Raw genomic sequence first — 25,834 nt, 5'->3', positions numbered from 1 at the left:
CATAACAATCACGGTCACAGAGGGAGCGACCGGGCAGCAAGGGCGTAACAATCACGGTCACAGAGGGAGCGACCGGGCAGCAAGGGCGTAACAATCACGGGCACAGAGGGAGCGACCGGGCAGCGAGGGCGTAACAATCACGGTCACAGAGGGAGCGACCGGGCACGTGTGGGAAGAGGCCTGCCGAAGACAACACGTATGTCTGTTGGGGGACATATATATACCAGGATGGGAGAATTGCTTACCAGGTAGGGCCTGTATTGGGGACATATATACCATGAAGGAACGCGGAATGGGGGAACTTAATACAGGATGGGGGGTATTAATACATAATGAGGGAGGGGGGTCTGCATGTATATCTTGATAGGATTTAAAATGCTACTAGGACCCATACGACAGACCAACATATGGGAGTGCGGTGGGGAGGAGGCAAGCCCAAATCTCGCAGTGGGGCCCATTGGACTCCAGTTACACCTCTGGCTGTAAGTGTATCATCATGTCCCAATGCACTTCCAGACTTAACTGCCAAGCCTGGCTTCTCACTGCTGAAGCAGGACTTTGAGGACATAAAGGGATCAACTTTCTTATGTTTTAGAAGGCTACACAGTCATATTAACAGTTTCGGGGTAAGCGCTTCTGCCAGGTTCCCTTTAACTTGACACATTTCAGGCAAGGTTGCTAATAATGTATTTATGCTAAGACTATCCTGATTTTAAGATTAGATTTAGGACATTTTTCACTCCAGATGTTGAAACACTACTTCAGCCCTGCACATTCTTGTGTTGGAATCTGTGCAATGCTTTGTTGGGTGTGTAGCACGTATATGGCAGGGATTTCTATGGGGTTCTGTGCAGCAGGACAAGACATCCAAACCAGATCTAAGTGAAGAATGAATGGAGTAGAACATCTATATGTGTCTGGTCCATGTATTCAGCTGTGCCTTATGCTACATGTATTGTGCCATATACAGTATATTGCATGTATACAGCAGAGTGACGTGTACAACACACATCTGCTCATAATCACAAAATGAAATCAAGGTACAGATGTCGGTTTACGTGACTGCATTGCTATAGCCTTCATACATACATACAAATACTCTCACATTGTGAGCTTGCTAAGGTTTATGTGAACATTAAATACGTACACTTTGAATTGCATTACTGTTATATACACTACACTTGTGAAATTGGGAAGCTTAATGCACATGTTGGCTTTTTATATGTGCACATCACATATAGCTTAAGGTACCTTCACACACAGCAACTTTACAACGAGAACGACAACGATCCGTGACGTTGCAGCGTCCTGGATAGCGATCTCGTTGTGTTTGACACGCAGCAGTGATCTGGATCCCGCTGTGACATCGCTGGTCGGAGCTAGAAGTCCAGAACTTTATTTCGTCGTCAGGTCGGCGTGATTCGTCATGTTTGACAGCAAAAGCAACGATGCCAGCAATGTTTTTACATGGAGCTAACAACCAGCGAGAACGATAAGTGAGTCGCCGTTACGTCACTGGATCGCTCCTGCATCGTTTTGGTGTTGCCCTGTTTGAAGTCTCTATAGCGACCTAAACAGCGACGCTGCAGCGATCGGCTCATTGTCTATATCGCTGCAGCGTCGCTGAGTGTGACGGTACCTTTAGACTAGGTGCATCCAGTGCCTGTGCAAATAGCCTATAGTATAGCCTTAGGCCACATTCACCATACGGAGGCCAAGAAGTGTGCTCTTCTGTCCTCCATCTGGCATTTATGCTTTCCTATACTGAGAGCTGCTACAAAGAAATATATGCCTTGTGCCATACATTTCTTTACAAAGAGTCCCTATGGTTGACGTATGCCTCAGCATCCCTCCCGACAGTGGCCACCTACGAGTCTGTTCCCGGTAAAGGCCACTAACGTAGTGTGCACCGAGCCTAAGTGCACTCAGAGAGGTTGTATTTCTTTGTACTCTAATGCAACCTGTCCATTTATTTCATTTTACCAGGATGTGCTTGTGAGTTTGGATTCTTTTCTAGCATACATTAGGGGGTAAGTGACTGCCTCCATATTGGCTGAACACTTCTCATATTTGTCCCAGGCAGTTTTTAAGTAAAGTTGGATCTGATCTGCCTTTTTAACCTGTAGGCTGTGACCCAGGAGGTCAGTCTGATGGTGACCCATCTATAGAGATTGCCTTGTGTTGGCTCACATCACACAACTTGGCCAAACTGCGCTAAGGTCTCTTTCACATTTCCGTCCGTACGGGGCCGTCGCAAACCGTCGGCCTGACGTACCGATGGACATTGTGCAAAATAGTGCACAACGTGGGCAGCGGATGCAGTTTTCAGAGGCATCCGCTGCCCATTATGAGTTCCAGGGAGGAGGGGGCAGAGTTTCGGCCTCACAAGCGTGGTCGAAAATAGCGGACGCGTCGCACAAAAAAAGTTACATTGAATGTTTTTTTGTGACGACGGTCCGCCAATTACCGACGCATCCAGTGCACGATGTATGGAACGTGTGTCCATACGTCATGATGCGTCGGTAATACAAGTCTATGTGCAAAAAATGCATCCTGCGGGCAACTTTGCAGGATGCGTTTTTTGCACAGAACGACGCATTGCAACGTCTTTATAAAGACGGAAGTGTGAAAGTAGCCTAAGGCTCTCTATTTCAGAAGTGTGGTCGATATAGCAGTAATTCAGTGTTCACATAACCTAAGTGCCCTCACAGTGCTGGGGTATTTGAGAATAGTGATATTTGTCAAACATAATTCTACAATCTATCCTTATCACATACATCACAGCCATGGTTCCTGAGAGATTGTAGACTTCTCCTGGGTAGTATAGACAGGACTGGCATGAAGCAGAATCTTTGGCTCCTTTCATAGGATAGGAGTCTGTAATCATCTCTGGGTGCCCCTGGTATCTGTTTTCCATCAGTTCATTCCATGCACTTAACCCCCAAGGCGCTCTGGTACAGATGAATTGTTAATGAGAAACTGTCAGTAAATTCCGAGTGTTATCACCTCCGGTATCATGACATGATAGTATTACCAGCTACAACATTTACTTTCTTGGGCACATGGAAAGTACTGCTCCGCTTGAGTTTTATCCAACAGTGCTTTTATTATCTCCATCTTTCCTTACATAATATATTTAGTGTGTCCATGTAATTCTTGTCTGTAGCAGGATCCTGCTGTGTTATATACACAGACCTGAAAGATGTGGATGAAGCGCTGCCATAATACAGAGGAGAATAAACAGATCCTGGAGTATGTTCAGCTTTAGGCCATTCTGAGGAATAGAGTAACATATACTTTATACAATACTAGCTGAAGAGCCCGGCGTTGCCTGGGCATAGTAAATATCTGTGGTTAGTTATAGCACCTCACTTCTCTTATTTCCCCATCACGCCTCTCATTTTCTCCCTCACTCCTCTCATTCCCCCCTAACACTTGTCATTTCAACCTCACATCTGTCATTTTCTGATCACTCCACTATTTTTCCTCACTCCTCTCATTTTGCACTCACACCTTTTCATTTTCACCTCACACCTCTCATTTTCACCTCATCACCTCAGTATATACATGTTTGTCATCTCCCTTATATATAGTATACATCTGTATGTCATCTCCTGTATATAGTATATACCTGTATGTCATCTCCCCTGTATATAGTATATACCTGCTGTGTGTCATCTCCCCTATATATAGTATATACCTGAATGTCATCTCCTTCTATATATAGTATATACCTGTATGTCATCTCCTCCTGTATATAGTATATACCTGTGTGTCATCTCCCCTGTATATAGTATATATCTGAGTGTCATCTCCTCCTGCATATAGTATATACCTGCATGTCATCTTCTATATATAGCATATACCTGTATGTCATCTCCTCCTGTATATAGTATATACGTGTGTCATCTCCCCTGTATATAGTATATATCTGAGTGTCATCTCCTCCTGCATATAGTATATACCTGCATGTCATCTTCTATATATAGCATATACCTGTATGTCATCTCCTCCTGTATATAGTATATACCTGTATGTCATCTCCTCCTGTATATATATGTACCTATATGTCATCTCCTCCTCTATATAGTATATACCTGTGTGTCATCGCTCCTGTATATAGTATATATCTGTGTGTCATCTCCCCTGTATATAGTATATACCTGTGTGTCATCTCCTCCTGTATTAGACCTCGTTCACACGTTATTTGCTCAGTATTTTTACCTCAGTATTTGTAAGCTAAATTGGCAGCCTGATAAATCCCCAGCCAACAGGAAGCCCTCCCCCTAGCAGTATATATTAGCTCACACATACACATAATAGACAGGTCATGTGACTGACAGCTGCCGTATTTCCTATATGGTGCAATTGTTGTAGTTTGTCTGCTTATTAATCAGATTTTTATTTTTGAAGGATAATACCAGACTTGTGTGTGTTTTAGGGCGAGTTTCGTTTGTCAAGTTGTGTGTGTTGAGTTGCGTGTGGCGACATGCATGTAGTGACTTTTGTGAGATGAATTTTGTGTAGCAACATGCGTGTAGCAACTTTTTGTGTGTCGAGTTGCATGTGACAGGTTAGTGTAGCAAGTTGTGAGCAGCAAGTTTTGCGCATGGCGAGTTTTGCGCGTTGCGAGTATTACGTGTGGTGCCTTTTGAGTATGTGCAAGTTTTGTGTGAGGCAACTTTTGCATGTGTTGCAACTTTTGTGCATGTGGCAATTTTTCCGCGTGTGCAAGTTTTGCGTGTGGCGAGTTTTTCATGAGAATTTTGCACTTGTGGAGAGTTTTGCAAGAGCCTAGTTTTTGCATGTGGCGAGTTCTGCGCGTGGCGAGTTTTGAGTGGCGACTTTTGTGTGTTGACTTTTATGTGGCGAGGTTGGTGTATTTGTGGTGAAATGTGTGCTGAGGGTAATATGTGTTCAAGCACGTGGTAGTGTGTGGCGCATTTTGTGTGTGTTCATATCCCCGTGTGTGGTGAGTATCCCATGTCGAGGCCCCACCTTAGCAACTGTACGGTATATACTCTTTGGCGCCATCGCTCTCATTCTTTAAGTCCCCCTTGTTCACATCTGGCAGTTGTCAATTTGCCTCCTACACTTTTCCTTTCATTTTTTCCCATTATGTAGATAGGGGCAAAATTGGTGAATTGGAAAGCGCGGGGTTAAAATTTCACCTCACAACATAGCCTATGACGCTCTCGGGGTCTAGACGTGTGACTGTGCAAAATTTTGTGGCTGTAGCTGCGACGCCTCCAACACTTTTCCTTTCACTTTTTCCCCATTATGTAGATAGGGGCAAAATTGTTTGGTGAATTGGAACGCGCGGGGTTAAAATTTCACCTCACAACGAAGCCTATGATGCTCTCAGGGTCCCGACGTGTGACTGTGCAAAATTTTGTTTCTGTAGCTGCGACGCTTCCAACACTTTTCCTTTCACTTTTTCCCCATTATGTAGATAGGGGCAAAATTGTTTGGTGAATTGGAACGCGCGGGGTTAAAATTTCGCCTCACAATATAGCCTATGACGCTCTCGGGGTCCAGACATGTGACTGTGCAAAATTTTGTGGCTGTAGCTGCGACGCCTCAAACACTTTTCCTTTCACTTTTTCCCCATTATGTACAGTGGGGCAAAAAAGTATTTAGTCAGTCAGCAATAGTGCAAGTTCCACCACTTAAAAAGATGAGAGGCGTCTGTAATTTACATCATAGGTAGACCTCAACTATGGGAGACAAACTGAGAAAAAAAAATCCAGAAAATCACATTGTCTGTTTTTTTAACATTTTATTTGCATATTATGGTGGAAAATAAGTATTTGGTCAGAAACAAACAATCAAGATTTCTGGCTCTCACAGACCTGTAACTTCTTTAAGAGTCTCCTCTTTCCTCCACTCATTACCTGTAGTAATGGCACCTGTTTAAACTTGTTATCAGTATAAAAAGACACCTGTGCACACCCTCAAACAGTCTGACTCCAAACTCCACTATGGTGAAGACCAAAGAGCTGTCAAAGGACACCAGAAACAAAATTGTAGCCCTGCACCAGGCTGGGAAGACTGAATCTGCAATAGCCAACCAGCTTGGAGTGAAGAAATCAACAGTGGGAGCAATAATTAGAAAATGGAAGACATACAAGACCACTGATAATCTCCCTCGATCTGGGGCTCCACGCAAAATCCCACCCCGTGGGGTCAGAATGATCACAAGAACGGTGAGCAAAAATCCCAGAACCACGCGGGGGGACCTAGTGAATGAACTGCAGAGAGCTGGGACCAATGTAACAAGGCCTACCATAAGTAACACACTACGCCACCATGGACTCAGATCCTGCAGTGCCAGACGTGTCCCACTGCTTAAGCCAGTACATGTCCGAGCCCGTCTGAAGTTTGCTAGAGAGCATTTGGATGATCCAGAGGAGTTTTGGGAGAATGTCCTATGGTCTGATGAAACCAAACTGGAACTGTTTGGTAGAAACACAACTTGTCGTGTTTGGAGGAAAAAGAATACGGAGTTGCATCCATCAAACACCATACCTACTGTAAAGCATGGTGGTGGAAACATCATGCTTTGGGGCTGTTTCTCTGCAAAGGGACCAGGACGACTGATCCGGGTACATGAAAGAATGAATGGGGCCATGTATCGTGAGATTTTGAGTGCAAACCTCCTTCCATCAGCAAGGGCATTGAAGATGAAACGTGGCTGGGTCTTTCAACATGACAATGATCCAAGCACACCACCAGGGCAACGAAGGAGTGGCTTCGTAAGAAGCATTTCAAGGTCCTGGAGTGGCCTAGCCAGTCTCCAGATCCCAACCCTATAGAAAACCTTTGGAGGGAGTTGAAAGTCCGTGTTGCCAAGCGAAACGCCAAAAACATCACTGCTCTAGAGGAGATCTGCATGGAGGAATGGGCCAACATACCAACAACAGTGTGTAGCAACCTTGTGAAGACTTACAGAAAACGTTTGACCTCTGTCATTGCCAACAAAGGATATATTACAAAGTATTGAGATGAAATTTTGTTTCTGACCAAATACTTATTTTCCACCATATAATGCAAATAAAATGTTAAAAAAACAGACAATGTGATTTTCTGGATTTTTTTTCTCAGTTTGTCTCCCATAGTTGAGGTCTACCTATGATGTAAATTACAGACGCCTCTCATCTTTTTAAGTGGTGGAACTTGCACTATTGCTGACTGACTAAATACTTTTTTGCCCCACTATAGATAGGGGCAAAATTGTTTGGTGAATTGGAACGCGCGGGGTTAAAATTTCACCTCACAACGTAGCCTATGACGCTCTCAGGGTCCAGACGTGTGACTGTGCAAAATTTTGTTTCTGTAGCTGTGACGCCTCCAACACTTTTCCTTTCACTTTTTTCCCCATTATGTAGATAGGGGCAAAATTGTTTGGTGAATTGGAACGCGCGGGGTTAAAATTTCGCCTCACAATATAGCCTATGACGCTCTCGGGGTCCAGACGTGTGACTGTGCAAAATTTTGTGGCTGTAGCTGCGACGGTGCAGATGCCAATCCCGGACATACACACACACACACATACACACACACACACATACACACACACATTCAGCTTTATATAGTAGATGTATACTTTATCCAATATGTATATCTTATACAATATGTGTATATATATATATATATATATATCTATAATATAACGCTGGGAGCGTCACTCTGTCCGAAGCCTCTATAGACTGCGCAAGCGCCGGCGCAGTCTGGGCCTCGCAGAGCGACGCTCCCGGGAGATCGCGGTGTGCGTTCACACTGAACACACACCGCGATCTCCACCGCAGAAGCAGGGACCGCCAGGAGGGTGAGTATCGGCCTATATTCACCTGTCCCCGTTCCATCGCTGAGCGGCGCCATCTTCCCGGTCTTCGGTCTGTGGCCTTCAGTTCAGAGGGCGCGATGACGCGCTTAATGCGCGCCGGCGCCGCCCTCTGACTGAACAGTCACAGCCAGGAGACCGGGAAGATGGCGGCGCGCAGCGATGGAACGCCGGACAGGTGAGTATAGTAAGTGCTGGGGGGCCTGAGCTGGCGGCGATACCGGCACCTGACCCCCACAGCGCGCCGGTGTCCCCGCCTGCTCAGGCCCCCCAGCACTCGGCGCCGAGCGGGTCAAAGGCAGTATGGGGACGCAGGATGGAGCAGCACATAAGGATGGGGACGCAGGATGCAGCAGCACATAAGGATGGGGACGCAGGATGCAGAAGCACATAAGGATGGGGACGCAGGATGGAGCAGCACATAAGGATGGGGACGCAGGATGGAGCAGCACATAAGGATGGGGACGCAGGATGCAGCAGCACATAAGGATGGGGACGCAGGATGCAGCAGCACATAAGGATGGGGACGCAGGATGGAGCAGCACATAAGGATGGGGACGCAGGATGGAGCAGCACATAAGGATGGGGACGCAGGATGGAGCAGCACATAAGGATGGGGACGCAGGATGCAGCAGCACATAAGGATGGGGACGCAGGATGGAGCAGCACATAAGGATGGGGATGCAGGATGGAGCAGCACATAAGGATGGGGACGCAGGATGCAGCAGCACATAAAGATGGGGACGCAGGATGGAGCAGCACATAAAAATGGGGACGCAGGATGGAGCAGCACATAAGGATGGGGACGCAAGATGCAGCAGCACATAAGGATGGGGACGCAGGATGGAGCAGCACATAAAAATGGGGACACAGGATGGAGCAGCACATAAGGATGGGGACGCAGGATGCAGCAGCACATAAGGATGGGGACGCAGGATGGAGCAGCACATAAGGATGGGGACGCAGGATGCAGCAGCACATAAGGATGGGGACGCAGGATGGAGCAGCACATAAAAATGGGGACACAGGATGGAGCAGCACATAAGGATGGGGACGCAGGATGCAGCAGCACATAAGGATGGGGACGCAGGATGCAGCAGCACATAAGGATGGGGACGCAGGATGGAGCAGCACATAAGGATGGGGACGCAGGATGGAGCAGCACATAAGGATGGGGACGCAGGATGCAGCAGCACATAAGGATGGGGACGCAGGATGCAGCAGCGCATGACAGGATGGGGACGCAGGATGCAGCAGCACATAAGGATGGGGACGCAGGATGCAGCAGCGCATGACAGGATGGGGACGCATGATGGAGCAGTGCATGACAGGATGGGGACGCAGGATGGAGCAGCGCATCACAGGATGGGGACGCAGGATGGGAGCAGCGCATCACAGGATGGGAGCAGCGCATCACAGGATGGGGACGCAGGATGGGAGCAGCGCATGACAGGATGGGGACGCAGGATGGGAGCAGCACATGACAGGAAAGGGAACGCAGGATGGAGCAGCGCATGACAGGATGGGGACGCAGGATGGAGCAGCACATGACAGGATGGGGATGCAGGATGGAGCAGCGCATGACAGGATGGGGACGCAGGATGGAGCAGCACATACCATGATGGAGACAATATACCAATATAAATGCTCGCCACCCGGGCGTAGAACGGGTTCAATAGCTAGTATATATATATATATATATATATATATATATTTATATATATATATATTAGTATAAAAATAAAAAATGGAACAGCACAAATCCTCTACTTATCTTCGGGTGCAAGGCCCAGACAACCCGTCCACTGGTTGCTTCTAGTCCATATACTTCACAAAAACAGGCAGCACTCCATATTCTTTGAGATAATGTGCAGGTATTTAAGCCCACATCTCTGTGCAACGTTTCGGCCCTGAATGAGCCTTTCTCAAGCCTTGAGAAAGAATATGGAGTGCTGCCTGTTTTTGTGAAGTATATATATAAATATATAATATATATATATATATATATTATAGCGCCATTTATTCCATGGTTCTGTACATGTGAAAAGGGGTATGCATAATGAAGTACAATATTCTTAAGCAATACAAGTCACGACTGGTAAAGGAGGCGAGAGAAGCCTATCAACAAGGGATGGGTGAGGATACAATAGTTGAGGGCAGAGCTGGTTGTGCAGCGGTTTATTGGATCGGTGGTTTCTGCAGGTTGTAGGCTTGTCGGAAGAGGTGGGTTCCTTCAGGTTCCTTTTAAAGGTTTCCACGTTAAGCGAGAGTCTGATATGTTGGGGTAGAGAGTTCCAGAGTGTGGGGATTCGCGGAATAAAGCTTGTATGCGATTGTGAGGAGCTAAGAGGGGAGTAAAGAAGGAGATCTTGTGAGGATCGGAGGTTGCGTGCAGATAAGTACCAGGAGACGAGGTCACAGATGTATGGAGGAGACAGGTTGTTGATGGATTTGTATGCCATGGTTAGGGTTTTGAACTGTAGTCTCTGGGTAATGGAGAGCCAGTGAAGGGATTGACAGAGAGGAGAGGCCGGGGAATAGCGGGGAGACAGGCAGCAGAGTTTAGGATAGATTGGAGGGGTGCGAGAGTGTTAGAGTGGAGGCCAAAGAGCAGGAAGTTGCAGTAGTCAAGGCGGTAGATGATGAGGACATGCACTAGAGTTTTTGCAGATTCTAGGTTGAGGAATGTACGCATTCAGGGAATATTTTTAAGTCGAAGTCGGCAGTAATTGGAAAGGGCTTGAATATGTGGTTTGAAGGAGATATCTGAGTCAGGGGTTACCCCAAGGCAGCGAGCTTGTGGGATTGGAGAGAGTGAGCAGCCATTTACATTAATGGATAGGTCTGTTGGGGGAGTCAAGTGAGATGAGGGAAAGATGATACTTTAGAAATCTAGCAGAGCAGAAGGATGAAATAGCGGACAGACATGTGGGATTTTGGTTAGTAGGGAAGTGATATCTGGTCCAGAGAGGTAGATCTGTGTGTCATCAGCATAGAGGTGATACTGCAAGCCAGGGCTGTGAAGTCGGGGTCTATTATGGTGGAGTCAGAGTCGAGGGTTTGGTTTACCGACTCCACAGCCCAGGTAGGATTGTGCAGTTGAACTCGTGGAGTCCGCTGTCATGGAAATTGAGGAGTCAGGGGTTTGCCTTACCGACTCCACAGCTCTGCTGCAAGCCGTAATATTCTATGAGCTGTATGAGGCCGAAGGTGTAAATGGAGAAGAGCGGGGGCCCTATGACTGAACCTTGCGGGATTCCGACAGATAGGGGGTGAGGTGAGGAGGTTGTGTGTGAGTGGGAGACACTGAATGTCCGGTCTGTTAGGTATGACATGATCCAAGATAAGGCCAAGTCAGTGATGCCAAGAGATGAGATGATCTGTAGTAATAGGGAGTGGTCCACTGTGTCAAAGGTATATGACAGGTCCAGGAGGAGGAGGACAGAGTAGTGTTGCTTGGCTTTGGCAGTCAGTAGATCATTGGTGACTTTAGTTAGGGCAATTTCAGCGGAGTGATGCAGTTGGAAGCCAGATTGTAAGCGGCCGAAGAGGGAGCAGGAATGGAGGTGGAAGGATAGTTCGAAATGGACATCTTGTTCCAGTAGCTTTGAGGCATAGGGGAGAAGTGATATGGGGCAATAGCTAAATGCAGAGAATGGGTCAAGCAAATGCTTTTTGAGGATGGGTGTGATTGAGGCATGTTTGAAGCATGAGGGGAAAACACCAGTTGTTAGTGATAGATTGCAGACGGGTTAAGGTTGGGATGAAGACTGTGGTGAGGTTTGGGATGAAGTGGGATGGGATTGGGTCAAGTGCACAGGTGGTGAGATGTGATTTCAAGAGTAGGGTGGAAAGTTGGTCTTCTGTAATGGTGGTGAAGCTAATTTTGGAGGAGGAGGGCTGAGTAGCTAGGAAGAGGGGTTGTAGGCCAAACTTTCTCAGATGTTATCAATCTTCTGTTTGAAGAATGAGGCAAAGTCTTCAACTGAGATAAGTGGAGAGGGAGGAGGTGCTGGGGGACGGAGGAGAGAATTGAATAGCTGTTTAGGGTTGTGAGACAGGGAAGATATGAGAGATGAGAAGTAGGTTTGTTTTGCTGTGGCGAGTGAGGTACTGTTTAAATGTGATAAAGTCCTCGTTGGAGTGTGATCTTTTCCATCTCTGCTCAGCAACCCTGGAAGCCTGCCTCAGTTCTTTGGTCAGGCTGGTGTGCCAGGGTTGTCTGTTGATTTTGCGAGCTTTGGTATGTGTGAGAGGAGCAACCCAATTCAAAAGCTGCAGCTATTGTGGTATTATATAAAGTGACAGCGGCATCCGCATTGTGTAGGGAACTTATGTCTGTAAGAGGGAAAAGGGATTCAAAGAGTGAGTGTAGATCGAGGTGTTTGAGATTTCTGTGAGGCTGTGCAAGTTTGTGGGGTGGGGAATGTGGACCTGGAGAGGAAAGGGAAGAGAATGCAAGTAGGTTGTGGTCAGAAAGAGGTAGCGAGGAGTTAGACGGGGAACAGAGGCAGGTGAAGATGAGATCCAGTGTGTGGCTATCTTTGTGAGTGGCTGCAGAAGACCATTGAGTGAGGCCAAAGGAGGAAGTGCGAGATAGAAATTTAGTGACAACTGAGTGGGATGTGTCAATGGAGATGTTAAAGTCACCCATGATGATAGTGGGGTTGTCAGCAGAGAGGAAATGAAGTAGCCAGGTGGTGAAGTGGTCGAAGAAGGTGGTGGCTGGCCCTGGGGGGCGGTAAATGACAGCCAGTTGGAGGTTGGTGGGTGAGTAGATGCTTATGGATTGCACCTCAAAGGAAGGAAGGGTAACAGAGGGTTGCAGTGGAATGTGGGCGAAGGAGCAATTATCTGACAGGAGAAAACCAACTCCTCCGCCAAACTTTGTTAGTAATGAAAAGATCATGGATGTAGGAAAGTTTGTTGCAGACAGAGCGCGTGCGTTCCATAGAGCTCCTGTTAGTTCTGAGGAGGAGGTGAAATGGATGGGGAGGATAGAGGAAGAGATAACCAGTTCTTTACTTGGTTTAGAGATTAGGGGGGTTAGCAGAAAGTGAAGGATTATAGGGGTGAGAGTGAAAACAAACAAACGTTGTTTACAGTGACTATCCAGCGGTTCCCTTCAATTCTGGATTAATTCTTTCATAGCTCCACACACTTCTATGATACACTTATATGATGCACTGGGCAGACTGACCATATACTATATACAATATATACACGCTATACAATATATATACTCTATCCAATATATATAGGGCACACAGAAGCTGCCCACTAATCCACCTGCCCTGGGCTGATTAGTTGCTCTTTTGGACCACGGTAGGTTGCTGTGTCTGCCAGGACTCACTTAGCCCCAATAATTGGGAGTTATCACTACAATCCACAATAATCCCCTATTTAAAATAAACATACTTTAATGGCAGCACTTAAAGCAACCCAACACCACTTAAAAGTATATATAAGTACAACTGAAATGTAAATATGGTTCTAAAAAGACATGTATAGTGAGAAATCATGGCCAGAAGTCGTGACATCCTTTTACATTTTGTGCTTTAAAACCTGACAGCCTCCAGACAAGTTTGCATTATATTGGTTTGACATATGTCCCCATTTTTCATGTGTGGTATAATTAACAAAACTTTTATGAAAAAATCTAATAAAAAGGACACAGTATTACCATCAACAACTCGATAAAGTATCATTGAAGAGGCCAGACTCTGATCATGGCATAGTAGAAGGCAAAGCAAGAAACCAGCTCACCTGATGCGGCTTGTGGTGTGGGGAAGCATGGGGCACGTGTAGTTGCACGCTGATAAGATCAAGGTAAAAAAGAGAGATTGTTCCAGCTTCCAAATAGTCCAAAAAGCGTAATTTATTTGCTTGCATATGAAACCAGACTTGTAAAGGCAAGTTCACATGACCAAATAGCAGCGTATAGCAGCTACGCCTTTCAAACACACTAGGTGTTCTTTGTCAAAGCTCAGCTTAGTATATATAAAATCTAAATAGTATATATATATATAACAGTATATATATATATATATATATATATATATATATATATATATATATATATATAAATCTCTGCAAGTTTAATTTAACTGTACTGACCTGGAGAGTCATGTCTCTAGGTCAGTTTTTACCATGCAATGAATGGCATAAAAACGAACGACGACGACAACGACGCCCCCCAAAAAAACTGCAGGAATACCGTACTTTCAATTGTAATTTTTTCCCCCGTTTTTCAGTACACTATAAGGTAAAATGAATGGTGTTACTTAAAACTACATCTGATCAACAAGCCCTCATATGGCGATGGAAAAATAAAAAGGTTCTGACTCTTGGAAGAAGGGAATGAAAAAAATGCAAATGTAAATAGGCAAGAGGTTCAATAAAAAATAAAAGGAGCAGCAATTACCCCGAATCGGACCCCAGTGGCAGATACTGATTATGATGCTGTATGAGTTGTTGCATTTTATTAAGTTCAGTTACTACTTTGCTGTTGTTTTTGGATTATATCGTATCACGTATGCTTTATTACTCCCCAAGACGACACATGGGGACATCTGTTTGAGCAAACCAGGGAAATCCAATCAACCTTTGTTCTGTTTGAACGTTATATGGTATTCCACAGTAATGGGCCAATGGTGTCATGCAGAGCGGTGAATCTGCAGTGACCTGAAGCTACTTTGTGAGTATCGGCAGCACAAATAAAAGGAGTTTTCTTAGATCGATAGTTTGACAGCTGCGATCTCCATAACCCAGGGGTTTGATGTCTGTACATAATAAAACAGCAGGTATGGTCACAGCTGAGTGCGCTCAATTGTCAGTTTTCGTCTGTACACAAAATATAATGGAGGGTGGTCAGGATGGTACTGCTACAGAAGGGGGCGCTAGACCATGTACTGGACAAACCTGGGATGGGATCCAAGGCTGAGACCTGACTGCTGCAGCTGCATACAGTGGCATCGCACCCACAGGCTGGGCACCACTGTGGAAGTTTGACCAATGCGAACGTATTGCAGAAGTATATGTTACACACAGGAATACATGAAACATTTGTTACTATTCTCGCTTGGTATTTGCTTTTTGTTTTTGCTTTAGTTGAATAATATGAAGAGTCTGATCAGTACACTGTGTCTTCCAGGAGTGACCGAGCACGTTGGATCACCGCGCTGGGCCAGAGTAGAGAAAAGGCTTGCACGGACAGAACCGGTAAGGACATTCTCTAGCTGTCTCATGCTGCCCCCTGTAGTTCGCTTGGAAAACCGTTCTTTAAGTTTAATATGTTGCTTGAAGGGTGTTTGATGGTTTTTGTGCTCAGAAAACGCAGGAAAGAGAATCATCCTTTTTTTTTGCTTGTAAAACGTTGAGGTTTTTAAAGGGGTATTCTCGGAGATAACTACCTGATCTCTTGAACCTCCACCTGTCTCAAGAACGAAGTGTGCACTGCCATGCTGTTATGTGGACTCCCAGCGATTGAGAAATTAGAAATATAGAGGATAAGTTTCAAAGTTGAAAATACCTTTGTAAACTCTTCAGGCTTTCAAAGACATCATGTTTTTAAAAGAAATAACATATATCGTCTTCTGGAGTTACAATTCGAAGACTCTCAGTACTTTACACTACAAGTCTATGGGAAGGCTAAAAAGACACACTGAAGCGTCTTCTGCTTGAAAAATGGATGTTTTTATCCCCTGGAAAAAGATACTGTGAACATACACTTATGGTACATACAGATTTAGGCCGTGGTCCCATTAGCGTATGGAATCCAATGAATCTCCCATTCATGTTGATGACCCTTGGCTCCTTCTCTGCTGTGAGTGGGAGCTGAGTGTCCGTGCTCCGATCCTCTGACATGACAAGGTCGGAGCATAGCTGTGGAGGAGATGGAGAAAGTAATTTCTCCTTCTCCGCTGCCGGTGTCGTGTGCGATTCGATTGTCGGGTGCAGTTGCAGAATCCTGCGATTGTTTTTGCATGCCGAATCCGCATGAGAAAATAATTGCAGCTGTGAGTTGCCCCATAGAGAAATGTATTTTTTATTGGATTGCACTCGTCCGATTGCATCACAAGTGGGAATGAGTCCTTAGAAGGTTTCCTGGTGATGCTCACTTCTGCATCAGTGACGTTACCACCCGCACACCTGCCAAGACTCGGGCACAGTAAGCACCTATTGTGCCCGTGTTCTACTCTACTGATCCGCACATAAAGCCTACGGATCGTGCATACGTGTCAGCAAGTGTGGGCGGTCATACTGTCATCGGCACCGCGCACTTCGGATGCAGAAGTGAGCATCACTGGAAAATAACCCTTAAAGAGTAATACTCTTAAAATAGTAATGTAGGAAATATATAGGATGCTTGTGAAACATTACAAGGACGGGTTCTCATGAATTTCATTATATTATCATTTATTTAGTTTTGAGAATTAACAAGGGAAAATAATTAACTTGTACAAGTATATATGTGTCCCATTCAAAATATGGTCAAAAACTTTTTGATACATAAAAAAGACCCTCAAAAGACAAGGGGCACTCCCTCCGTCTGGAGAAACATGGGAAAAATCTCCTTGATCAGACCAGGCTTCTTTACCATAACAACAAGTAATCTGTGCAACTGTCTCAGGAGCTGGGCACACAGAAACCGTTAGAAGAAAAAATATTCCACAATTCCATAATTCTTTCCAGATGTAGTCTACTAATTTATCATTGCTGACCGGTCCTTCGTATAGGTCATCAGTGTCCTATCAGTCGGGGTGCAGGGAGCTGTTCTAGGTGTTGGCGGCCGGAGATGCTCGATAGCGGAGCTGCTCCGTCTTCTGATGGTGGCGGCAGGGTGCTACACATCTGCCAACTACTGATTTGATAGGATGCGGGTGTGCCGTAGCTGCGGATACTATCAGAAGACGAAATCTTGATATTAGCATAGAGACACAAACATTCCTTTATATTGATTACATTATTATGAAATGTATTATATTAACCACCAAAGCATCTGCAGTATGGACCATACCAATACCTGACCACTATCACTTCTCTTTATCATGGTGCAGCCCTTAGATGGGCTCCGGTAAAGTGGGCTTTGTGCCAGGGAAATAAATCCAGATGCTCTTCCGTGCCTATGAAACCCACATTGTGACATCACTGGGATTTCCTGCCGCAGCGTCCGACTTCCCACAGATGATTTAGTAAAGAGGAGGGAGGTTTTATTACAGTTGCTCTTTCTGCGCAATAAAAGGGCAACTCATTGCAGACGCGAATAGTATGGTATGCCTGCGGCGGTGCATGACACAGGGTTCTCTCTTTATGAGAGATTTCAGCAGCAATTCCACACTAAAATCTATGAAGTCCTCAATGAAATCCACACAAAGAATTGACATGCTGTAGATTTTACAATATGCACAGCAGGTAAGTTCATGTAATGCGTAGAGGCCAGTTCATAACTCGCGTACCTCCACTCCTTCCAGACCGGTGCGAGGCAAAGCTGGTGCAAGCGAAAAGTTAGGCAATCATCATGTTCACGTGAAATTTTGGAAGCTTTTAAGAGCCAGGAGATTTTCAGCAAACTATCCTTTCTTAAGGAATTTTATGGCAGAATTTTTCTTATACTGAAGAGGTTTTGAAATAATTTTTTTTCCACTGAAGTTCTTTGTATTTGATAGTTTCTTGAGGTTTCCTGTAAGTATCTGCTTCTAAGGCTGGTTTCACACTTGCGTTTTAAAAAAAAAAAATCGCATGTAAACGCGTGCAAACGCTGCATTTTTTTGACGCATGCGTTTTTGCATGTGGTGAAAAAAACGTGGCGTTTTGATGCGTTTACATGCGTTTTTTCATGCGTTTGTGTTTTTTAAACGCATGCTGAGAAATGTGTGACAGCTGCCAATCATCAAAATAAAGTAAAAAACCCACTATAAACAGAAATAGTTAGGGTTAGGGGTAGGGATCATAATCCTAACCCTAAAGGGATCCTAACCCTACCCCTAAGCCTAAAGGGATCCTAACCCTAAAGGGGGTAGGGGTAGGGTTAGGATCCCTTTAGGGTTAGGGGTAGGGGTAGGGTTAGGGTTAGGATCCCTTTAGGGTTAGGGTTAGGATCCCGTTAGGGTTAGGATCCCTTTATCACCTTTATGGTGGGGGGTGGCATATCAGTGTGTTTTCTGTTTTTTTTTAATAAAAACGTATGCGTTTTTAGTGCAAACAAACGCATGTGCTTAAAAACGCATGCGTTTACATAGACATCAATAGGTTTTTTTGCTGCGAAAAAACGCATGCGTTTTTTTGCGGCAAAAAACCGCCGCAAAATTACTACATGTTGCATTTCTGCAACACAACGCATGCAGAGAAAAACGCATGCGTTGCAAAGACGCGTCAAAACGCATGCAAAAAAACGCATGCGTTTTTAATGTTAAACATAGGGGGAAAAACGCATGCGTTTTTTTTGCGTTTTTTACCGCAAAAACGCAAAAAAAAAAAACGCAAATGTGAAACCAGCCTAAGAAGTGGCATGTGCTTTTTTTTTTTTTGTACCCAAGCGTTCTTCAATAACCCTTCAAGAAAAAAAAATCTACCGTAATAATCTGCTCACACAAACAAGCGTTTTCCAAGTGATTTTTTAGGAGAATTTTGGAGATAATCCTCTCCCAAAATAATGAATTAGAAAGCTCAGTCCAATATCCAAAACTCAGGCCAAGGGTGTGTGCACACAAAACATTTTTGCGAAGTTTTTAGAATGTAAACTGAGCGGAAATGTCAATTTATTTTTTTTTTAATGAAGATTTGGATAGTTTCTGCTCTGTTTCAGCTTCAGGAACTCGTCAAAAAACTGGGTACAAAGCCATTGGACTCGCTCAGACGAGCATATGTCAGCTTCCCGACAGGTGTCTCAGTGTAACAAGAGGGCGGCCACATTACTAATGTAGAGGTTATCTGCCTAGAGAAAACGAGGGTAAAATGCTAATGAAAGGGGTTTAGGAATTTATTCATAGTCAGGGTTTTTTTTATATCTCTGTAGAATCCCTTTAACAAGAAGGTTGTTCTCACCTAGCCTTTGTTCACTAAGTAATTTTGCAGTTTATTTCAACATCTTCCTGCTGATTCAAATTTCTGAATATTAACAGCCGGGGTGAATAATGTATAATAATAATAATAATAATAATAATATATAATTAGCCGACTTATCAGAAGTACTGTATATGTGAAAACTGAATCCCTGTGCAATACTTTGGCTATATATATGTTAGCTATTTTATTTTTCTAACATTAATTGAAGTCCGAGCGTACGTTTCTTTTTCTTTATTGTAGCTTTAACACAAGTGGAGATTATCCGGACCTGTACCGCCAAGCAGCCAGATGAGCTATCTCTGCAAGTTGCGGATGTCGTCCTGATTTACCAGAAAGTTAATGATGGTAAGTTTAAAAAAAACAAACAGGAAACCAGTACTTAAAGAGGACCTGCCACCAGGTTTCTGCTACCCTATCTGAGAGCAGCAGATCTACCATTTCTCTGAACGCTGAGCTCCGCATAACCCCGTCTGCACCACTGATTGGCAGCTTTCTGCCTATGCACAGTGTACACAGAAAGTTGCCAATCAGTGGAGAGGGTGCAGTTATACAGAGTTACAAAATATGGAGGACTATGTGGCAGCAAGTTTACTAGTCTTCTATTGATAATCTGCTAATAATAACAACTATAGCAAGCATCCCAGTAAGTGACACATTTCTGGAATGAGGGTCTCATTATGCTGCTCTAAAATTAGGTGGCAAAAACCTGGTGACAGATTCCCTTTAAACATGATTTCCTAGCATTCCTTTTACCGTCATGAATAACTCATCAACTAAAGGGGTATTAGCTCAGATTCTTTTTTTCCCATCTTTGGACTGCTTTCTTATGATTGGATAGTGTCATAGAGGGTAAAAAGTTCCACCCCCAGATAAAGTGAAAACAGGCATTTTCAGCACAATCTAGTGAGACTTGAGGAGAACTTCTCACTCCCATCCCTGTCTTTTCAGCACTGTGAGAGGATAGCTGCAGCTGGGAGCCGAGCTCTTCGCATACATCGCTCTGGGCCTATCATGGGTATTGGGAGATAAGGAGAGTGCTGACGTAAAGTCCGGAGCGATGTATGAGATGCACTCTGCTCTGGTGCCCAATGCTGCAGCTCAGGAAGCGATGGAAGTTCTCAGCGTGGTCAGGTGGGACACATTCAGTTTCACTAGATCACTCTGAAAATGCCAGGTTTGATCAACTTTGTTTGCTCTTGCCTTTTGTCCCCCTGTGACACACTGCCTTATGATTGGGCAGCCTCGGGGGTGGGGAATAAATGTCCACAAAAAGGAATCGCTTTTATTGCCCCCTTGATTGAAGGAGAAATTTTTTTAGATTGGGTGGAGTAAAATTCGGAAGCCCATGAGGCCGATGCATGAAAGCTTTTATGCCAGAAAAGTGGCTATAGGTTTTGAAAAGTCACTACATTGTACTTGCACCAAAATGTTTGAGTTTTTATGCCAGTTTAAATGGGCAGCACTGAGGAGGGTGTTGGCAGGCTCACCCATCAGTCATCACATGTGACAGTTAGTGATGAGCGAGCACACTCGTGTCCTAATCGAGTATTTCCAGCATGCTCGAGTCCCTGCTACTGCATGGCTCATGGCTGTTCAACAACTGTAACACATGCAGGGATAGCCTGTTTAGTAGACAATCCCCGCATGTGTTGTGGCTGTTGAACAGCCATGAAACATGCAGTAACAGGGTCTCGAGCATTTTTTTTTAAGACATCCTGAAAATACTTGATTAGGACACAAGCATGCTTAGATAACACCTTATCCGAGCACGCCCGCTCATCACTAGTGCCAGTGTTTTGTACTCCAGAAATGCTACTCCAGTCTATGAGCACGTAGGCCCAAGCCACTCAGATGAGACGCCGAGTATATTAAGAGGCTCTTAATAAATTCAGCAAATTCAACTGCAGCAATACTGGCTGAGCGCAGGTGTGCACTACATGATAGTCCTGACGAATCAGCCTTAATATCGCTACAACAGAATGGTGAAAAAGGTCTCCTTGGAACGCTAGCTTTTGTAGAACTAAAACTCCCAGCATTCACTTAGAAATGCAAACTGAGGCTTGCAGTTTCACAGTACTGTGACATGTGTTATTAGTGATGGGTTCTATTTTATCCAACAGTAGGGTGAGCTAGGGTTAATGCTTGGGATTAGCCCAAAGTGGGAGAGCTAGGGTTAATGCTTGGGACTAGCCCAGAATGGGAGGGGCTAAGGTGAAGGGACCGAGACAATTTCCTGTCAGGAAGTCAAATAGGGCCCAGCTTGTCCCAGAAGCGAACCTTACATCCAACTAGTCAGCAGAGCCACATGATGAGGGTTTCCCTGATGTGAGTGGAGACTAGTGAGGAGCGAGTGTACTCGTTGCTCGGGTGGTCTCCGAGTATTTGTTAGTGCTCGGAGATTTAGTTTTTGTCACCTCGGCTGCATGATTTACGGCTACTAGCCAGGCTGAGTACATGTGGGGGTTGCCTGGTTGCTAGGGAATTCCCACACGTATTCAGCCTGTCTAGCAGCCGTAAATCATTCAGCCGAGGTGACAACAACTAAATCTCCGATCACTAACAAATACTCGGAGACCACCGGAGCAACGAGTATACTCGCTCCTCACTAGTGGAGACCAAGACAGTGGATAGAGAGATCCGGAGTAAAGAAAGTGATCGAAGGACAGGGGGAGGCACTGGAGACAGGTCCTGCTAAGGACATCCAGCAGTACGCCTCTAAGTTTATAACTCTGAGATAACAGGCCAGGGCAGAACTGAGAATGTAAGACTACGGTAGTTCCAAGGCGTCCACAAGCAGAGACACTAAGTAGCAGCCATATTGGCAAACTAGTTGCATTAAGAGGGAACAGGACGTGAAACCGCGAGTTGGATATTGGACTCTGAGGACAGACATGTGAGGCAGGAACCTTGAAGAGGTATAGAGAATGTGTGTGAAGATGCTCCGTATTGTGAAAGAAACGTTCTTGAGTTCTACACCGCTATCTATAGTACATAGTTCCCACCAAGTTAATGTTGAGTAAAAGACTATTTCTGAGTGGTGGTGGTCTGCCTCACTGAACTTCCCAAGATCTGGTCCTGGCCAGCGGAAGTAGACAGTATCATGCGACCCCGTAGATGAAGTCCACAAACCCAGCCAGGACCCCCATCTTCATGTAATGTGCTGCAGCGTAAGAGAGGAGTACCACGGCCACCGCCCCACACCATGTTCCAAATCCGTCCTTCGCTGTGTAACGTCCTCTTACTCCTCAGTTCTTTTTAATAACAAAATTCCATTATTGTCATTTGGTCCACAGGATGGTATGAGGGTGAGAGGCTGAGGGACGGAGAACGAGGCTGGTTCCCCCTGGAATGCGCAAAAGAAATAACATGCAAAGCTACAATCGAGAAGAACATGGAGCGTATGGGGCGACTGCTGGCACTGGAAACTAACGTGTAGAACTAAGGGCATGGTGTTAGCGCTGTCCTTACTGCAGGATTTGCACTATAGTAGCAGCACTGTGTAGTGAAGGACCAGGAGTGGTGGCGGGTCAAGGCCTTACCCAAACCTGGCTGACGGCTCCCTGCTCATCCCTCATCCTGTTCTTTGCCTTTTATTTCTTAAGTGAAAGTTTTTACTCTCAGATCTTCAAACATGACCCTGCCGGAAATGACCCATGGGGTCACCCTGCAAGGCCGGCCCGCAGCGAGTGCTGGAGAACACGCCAACTGCGCACTGCGGATGTCGGAGCTGTGCCCATGCTATGTACTAACGTCTGAGCCGATATCAGGCGGGAGAAGCACGAGGCGTTTTACCACTACAATGTGGCAGGCAATGTCAGAATGAGTCTTGGCAGCCATCATTATATTTTCCTTAAAGGGACCATTCCTTCATATCGGCTTTCCGTTTACCGTTTGTAAATTCTCAGGGGTTGGCCACATCCGGGGACAATTCTTTTTCTTAAACACATGTGAATGGGGCTAGAAAATCACATTTGAAATGTGGGTTCATTACATTTTTCTTTCACCAGCTCATAATTTCCCAACATTTAACTATGGTTAAAAGTAGTCCTAAATTAATTCGGAGGAGCTCAAAAGACAGAAACGCTCCCATTAGACTGCCAGAATGAGCTCACTGACGAACACTCAGTTAACTCATTCTACAGCCATCAAAAGACAGTGAAAGGCAGAAGCTATAGGAGAGAAATGGGGCAAAATTTAATGAAACCATATCGCAAAAAATATATTTTTCATCAAAACTGCATGCTTGTAAGCTAAAAAGAATATCCTCTTTAATATTTTGCAATTTTCTCTGCAAAATGGGGGGGGGGATTAGAAATAAAATGTCTGTTTTATTTTCCACAAAAACAACTGGACTGTTAAATATTGGACATGTTACAAGGTCTCTAGGGGGAACATTTGGTGATTATAGGCCCCTGCAAAGCTCCCTTGCAAACTTAAATATGCAAATATTCTGTTCAGAGATGGAGGACTAGAACACTAGGGCCACCTATTGGAAGTAGCGATCCTAGCAGCCAATATCAACCCTTTAAATAAAGTTCCTAGTTTGGCTTTGTATCCTACGTGATGGAGCAAGGCCCTATAAAGGGACGATATTGACTTTTTGGGCTCGTTCACCCAACGGAAGATTCTTTCAGCCGAGAGAATAGGGCTGATGATGCTAATGATACTTTGATCAATCTCTGATCAGAGTATCCGCATAATGTGATCCCATTGTGTGAGCTCACGGAAATCGGACTGTACTTGGATGTCATCTGAGTGCAGTCCTGTTTTCCACGCCCCTATAGACTTGAACGAGTGAGTGGCATCTGATTTCAAAGTGAAAGCGTAATATGCTGCGATTCTCTTCACCAACTGTTTGTGAAAAAATTGGGCATCGGCATTGGCCCAATGAATAACATTGGCCTAGTGTATACGCTCATGTGTGCGAGCCCTTAGGACCCAGCTCCAATAGGTGGCGCAGAGTTTCTAGTCTTTTTCCTATTTGAAAACCTCTTTTGAGACACATGTCCCTTAATACATTTTTTCACATTTTCAAAAGTGAGAAAATCAAATGTACGCCAGCTCTGACCAAGACGTGAAAATGGCAAGCAGCCCTCTTTTCTTATTGTTTTGCCACCAATGTGGGCTGTTATCTTTTTGGAAGTTCTTATCACTGATTGTATTGATAGATTATATGAATGGACGTGCACGACCCATAGCCGGCGACATGCAAACAGGACAGCACTGCGATTACCGACCACAGGCAAAATAGCTTAGAAATTTAACGCTGAAAAATGGGAACTAGTGGGTGTCCGTAATCAGTCGCCATGTGGCAACCAACCACCCCCTTTTAACATAGCACCCTATAAAGGGGACCTCTTGGTAATACACATTACCAGTTAGAATAAGTTTTCAAAATAAACAATGAATTGACAACACAAACAATTGTACATGACGGGCAGGAATAAAGTGTTGGCGATAGCGCAGCAAACAATAGTGACACTACTTCTGCTCTGTGTATAACTCCAGTCTAGGACTTGGGTTTTTATGAAAACTTTCTGCACATTGTTTACAGTGATTGTTCTAATCCGAGCAGCTCCCGTCCTGGGCCGCACATCACGTGCCTTACTGCTCCTGAGAAACTGGAGACCTGTCTGTAATTAATTCCATTTCTAACACTGCGATATTTCTCTGTACATAAAGGATGTTAATAATGTCAACTATCAGGACCGTGTGGTTGTGAATTCTTTTTCGCCATCGATAGTGTAAATGCAGTTACTCTTAAGAATTCAAAACAGAAATGGGCAAACGGAAGAGGAAATAGCGCAAAAGTGATGCCGTTACTGCATCAACTGTGGACACAACTTACCGTTATATAATATTCCATATGACCGAATGGGGTTCACGTTGTTTAGACTGTAACCTGATGTAGGGTAATTGTACTTTCAAGCAACTTTTCAGAAGAAGATGTCAGCTGTACATGAAGAATAATGTGATCTCAGGCCGTTGTCTGACTTCCATCCTGCTTTTTTTTTCTTTATGGAGCAAGTTTCAAGATTTGCTCCTGAAATCCATTATGAAAATCCATTTAGTAAAGTTTAGGTATGAGCTGCACATATCGGGGAAATTTACTAAGAACGACATTTTGTACTCTAGTCTTGGTCCAGAGATTTAAAAAAAAAAAATTGTGTATTGCTAGTCCCCCCCCCCCCCCCCCGTAGCAGTTTTAACTGATTGTGACATCCGTCCCTACGTTCCCATGAACTAAAATTGCCAGTGGTTTTGCCAATATGGGGGGAACATCAGATAATGTGTAGCTTAAAGGGAACCAGTCAGCAGTTTTGGCAATCACCTTTCAGGGCTTATATACAGCATTCTATAATGCTATATATATATAAGCCCCCAACCTGATCTGGTAGAACTGAAAAATACGTTTTATTATACTCACCTGCTGTGCGGTCCGATAGGCGTCGCAGGTCCAGCGCCTCCCATCTTCTTATGATTGCCTTCCTCCTGCTTGCTTCTTGTGGATGACACCACCCTGCATCATTCACAGAGTCTCCTCAGCATCACGCTCATGTGCAGGCGTACTTTGTCTTCCCTGTTGAGGGCAGAGCAAAGTACTGCAGTGCGCAGGCGCCAAGCCTTTCTGACCTTTCCCAGCGCCTGCGCACTGCAGTACTTTGCGCTGCCCTCAACAGGGCAGATAAGTACGCCTGCACAGGAATGCCGTATATAAGCCCTGAAAGGTGATGGCCGTATCTTATATCGGCCAAAACTGCTGACAGGTTCCCTGTAATAGTTTTAGGCAGGTGCTTAGACACTTTACTAAAAGTGCTGCTGCTGGGAGAAAATGCTGGCAGCACCTGAGAGGAATAAAATTCATCCTCTCCTGGGTGCCAAGCTTTCAGGAAGGTGACAGGAAACCTTTCTAAGGCCTCTTTT

The 25,834-nt window shown here is 44.8% G+C and overlaps 1 protein-coding gene across 3 annotated transcripts in view; it reads left to right on the top strand.

Annotated features, from left to right (window-relative positions):
• Positions 1 to 24,615, top strand: part of ARHGEF26 (Rho guanine nucleotide exchange factor 26) — a 203,082-nt gene extending 178,467 nt beyond the window's left edge. For all 3 annotated transcript variants that reach the window (XM_069727465.1, XM_069727466.1, XM_069727467.1), the window contains exons 13-15: positions 14,997 to 15,064; positions 19,151 to 19,255; positions 22,204 to 24,615. In XM_069727465.1, coding sequence (XP_069583566.1) covers positions 14,997 to 15,064; positions 19,151 to 19,255; positions 22,204 to 22,346 — 316 coding nt within the window. In that variant the 3' untranslated portion in view covers positions 22,347 to 24,615. The remainder of the gene's footprint in view (positions 1 to 14,996; positions 15,065 to 19,150; positions 19,256 to 22,203) is intronic.
• The last annotated feature ends 1,219 nt before the right edge of the window (positions 24,616 to 25,834 follow it).

The sequence above is a fragment of the Ranitomeya imitator genome, chromosome 5, assembly GCF_032444005.1.
Source record: "Ranitomeya imitator isolate aRanImi1 chromosome 5, aRanImi1.pri, whole genome shotgun sequence".
NCBI classification, from domain to species: Eukaryota; Metazoa; Chordata; class Amphibia; order Anura; family Dendrobatidae; genus Ranitomeya; species Ranitomeya imitator.
The sequence above is the reverse complement of the archived record's forward strand: the minus strand, read 5'-3'. Positions and strand labels throughout refer to the sequence as shown.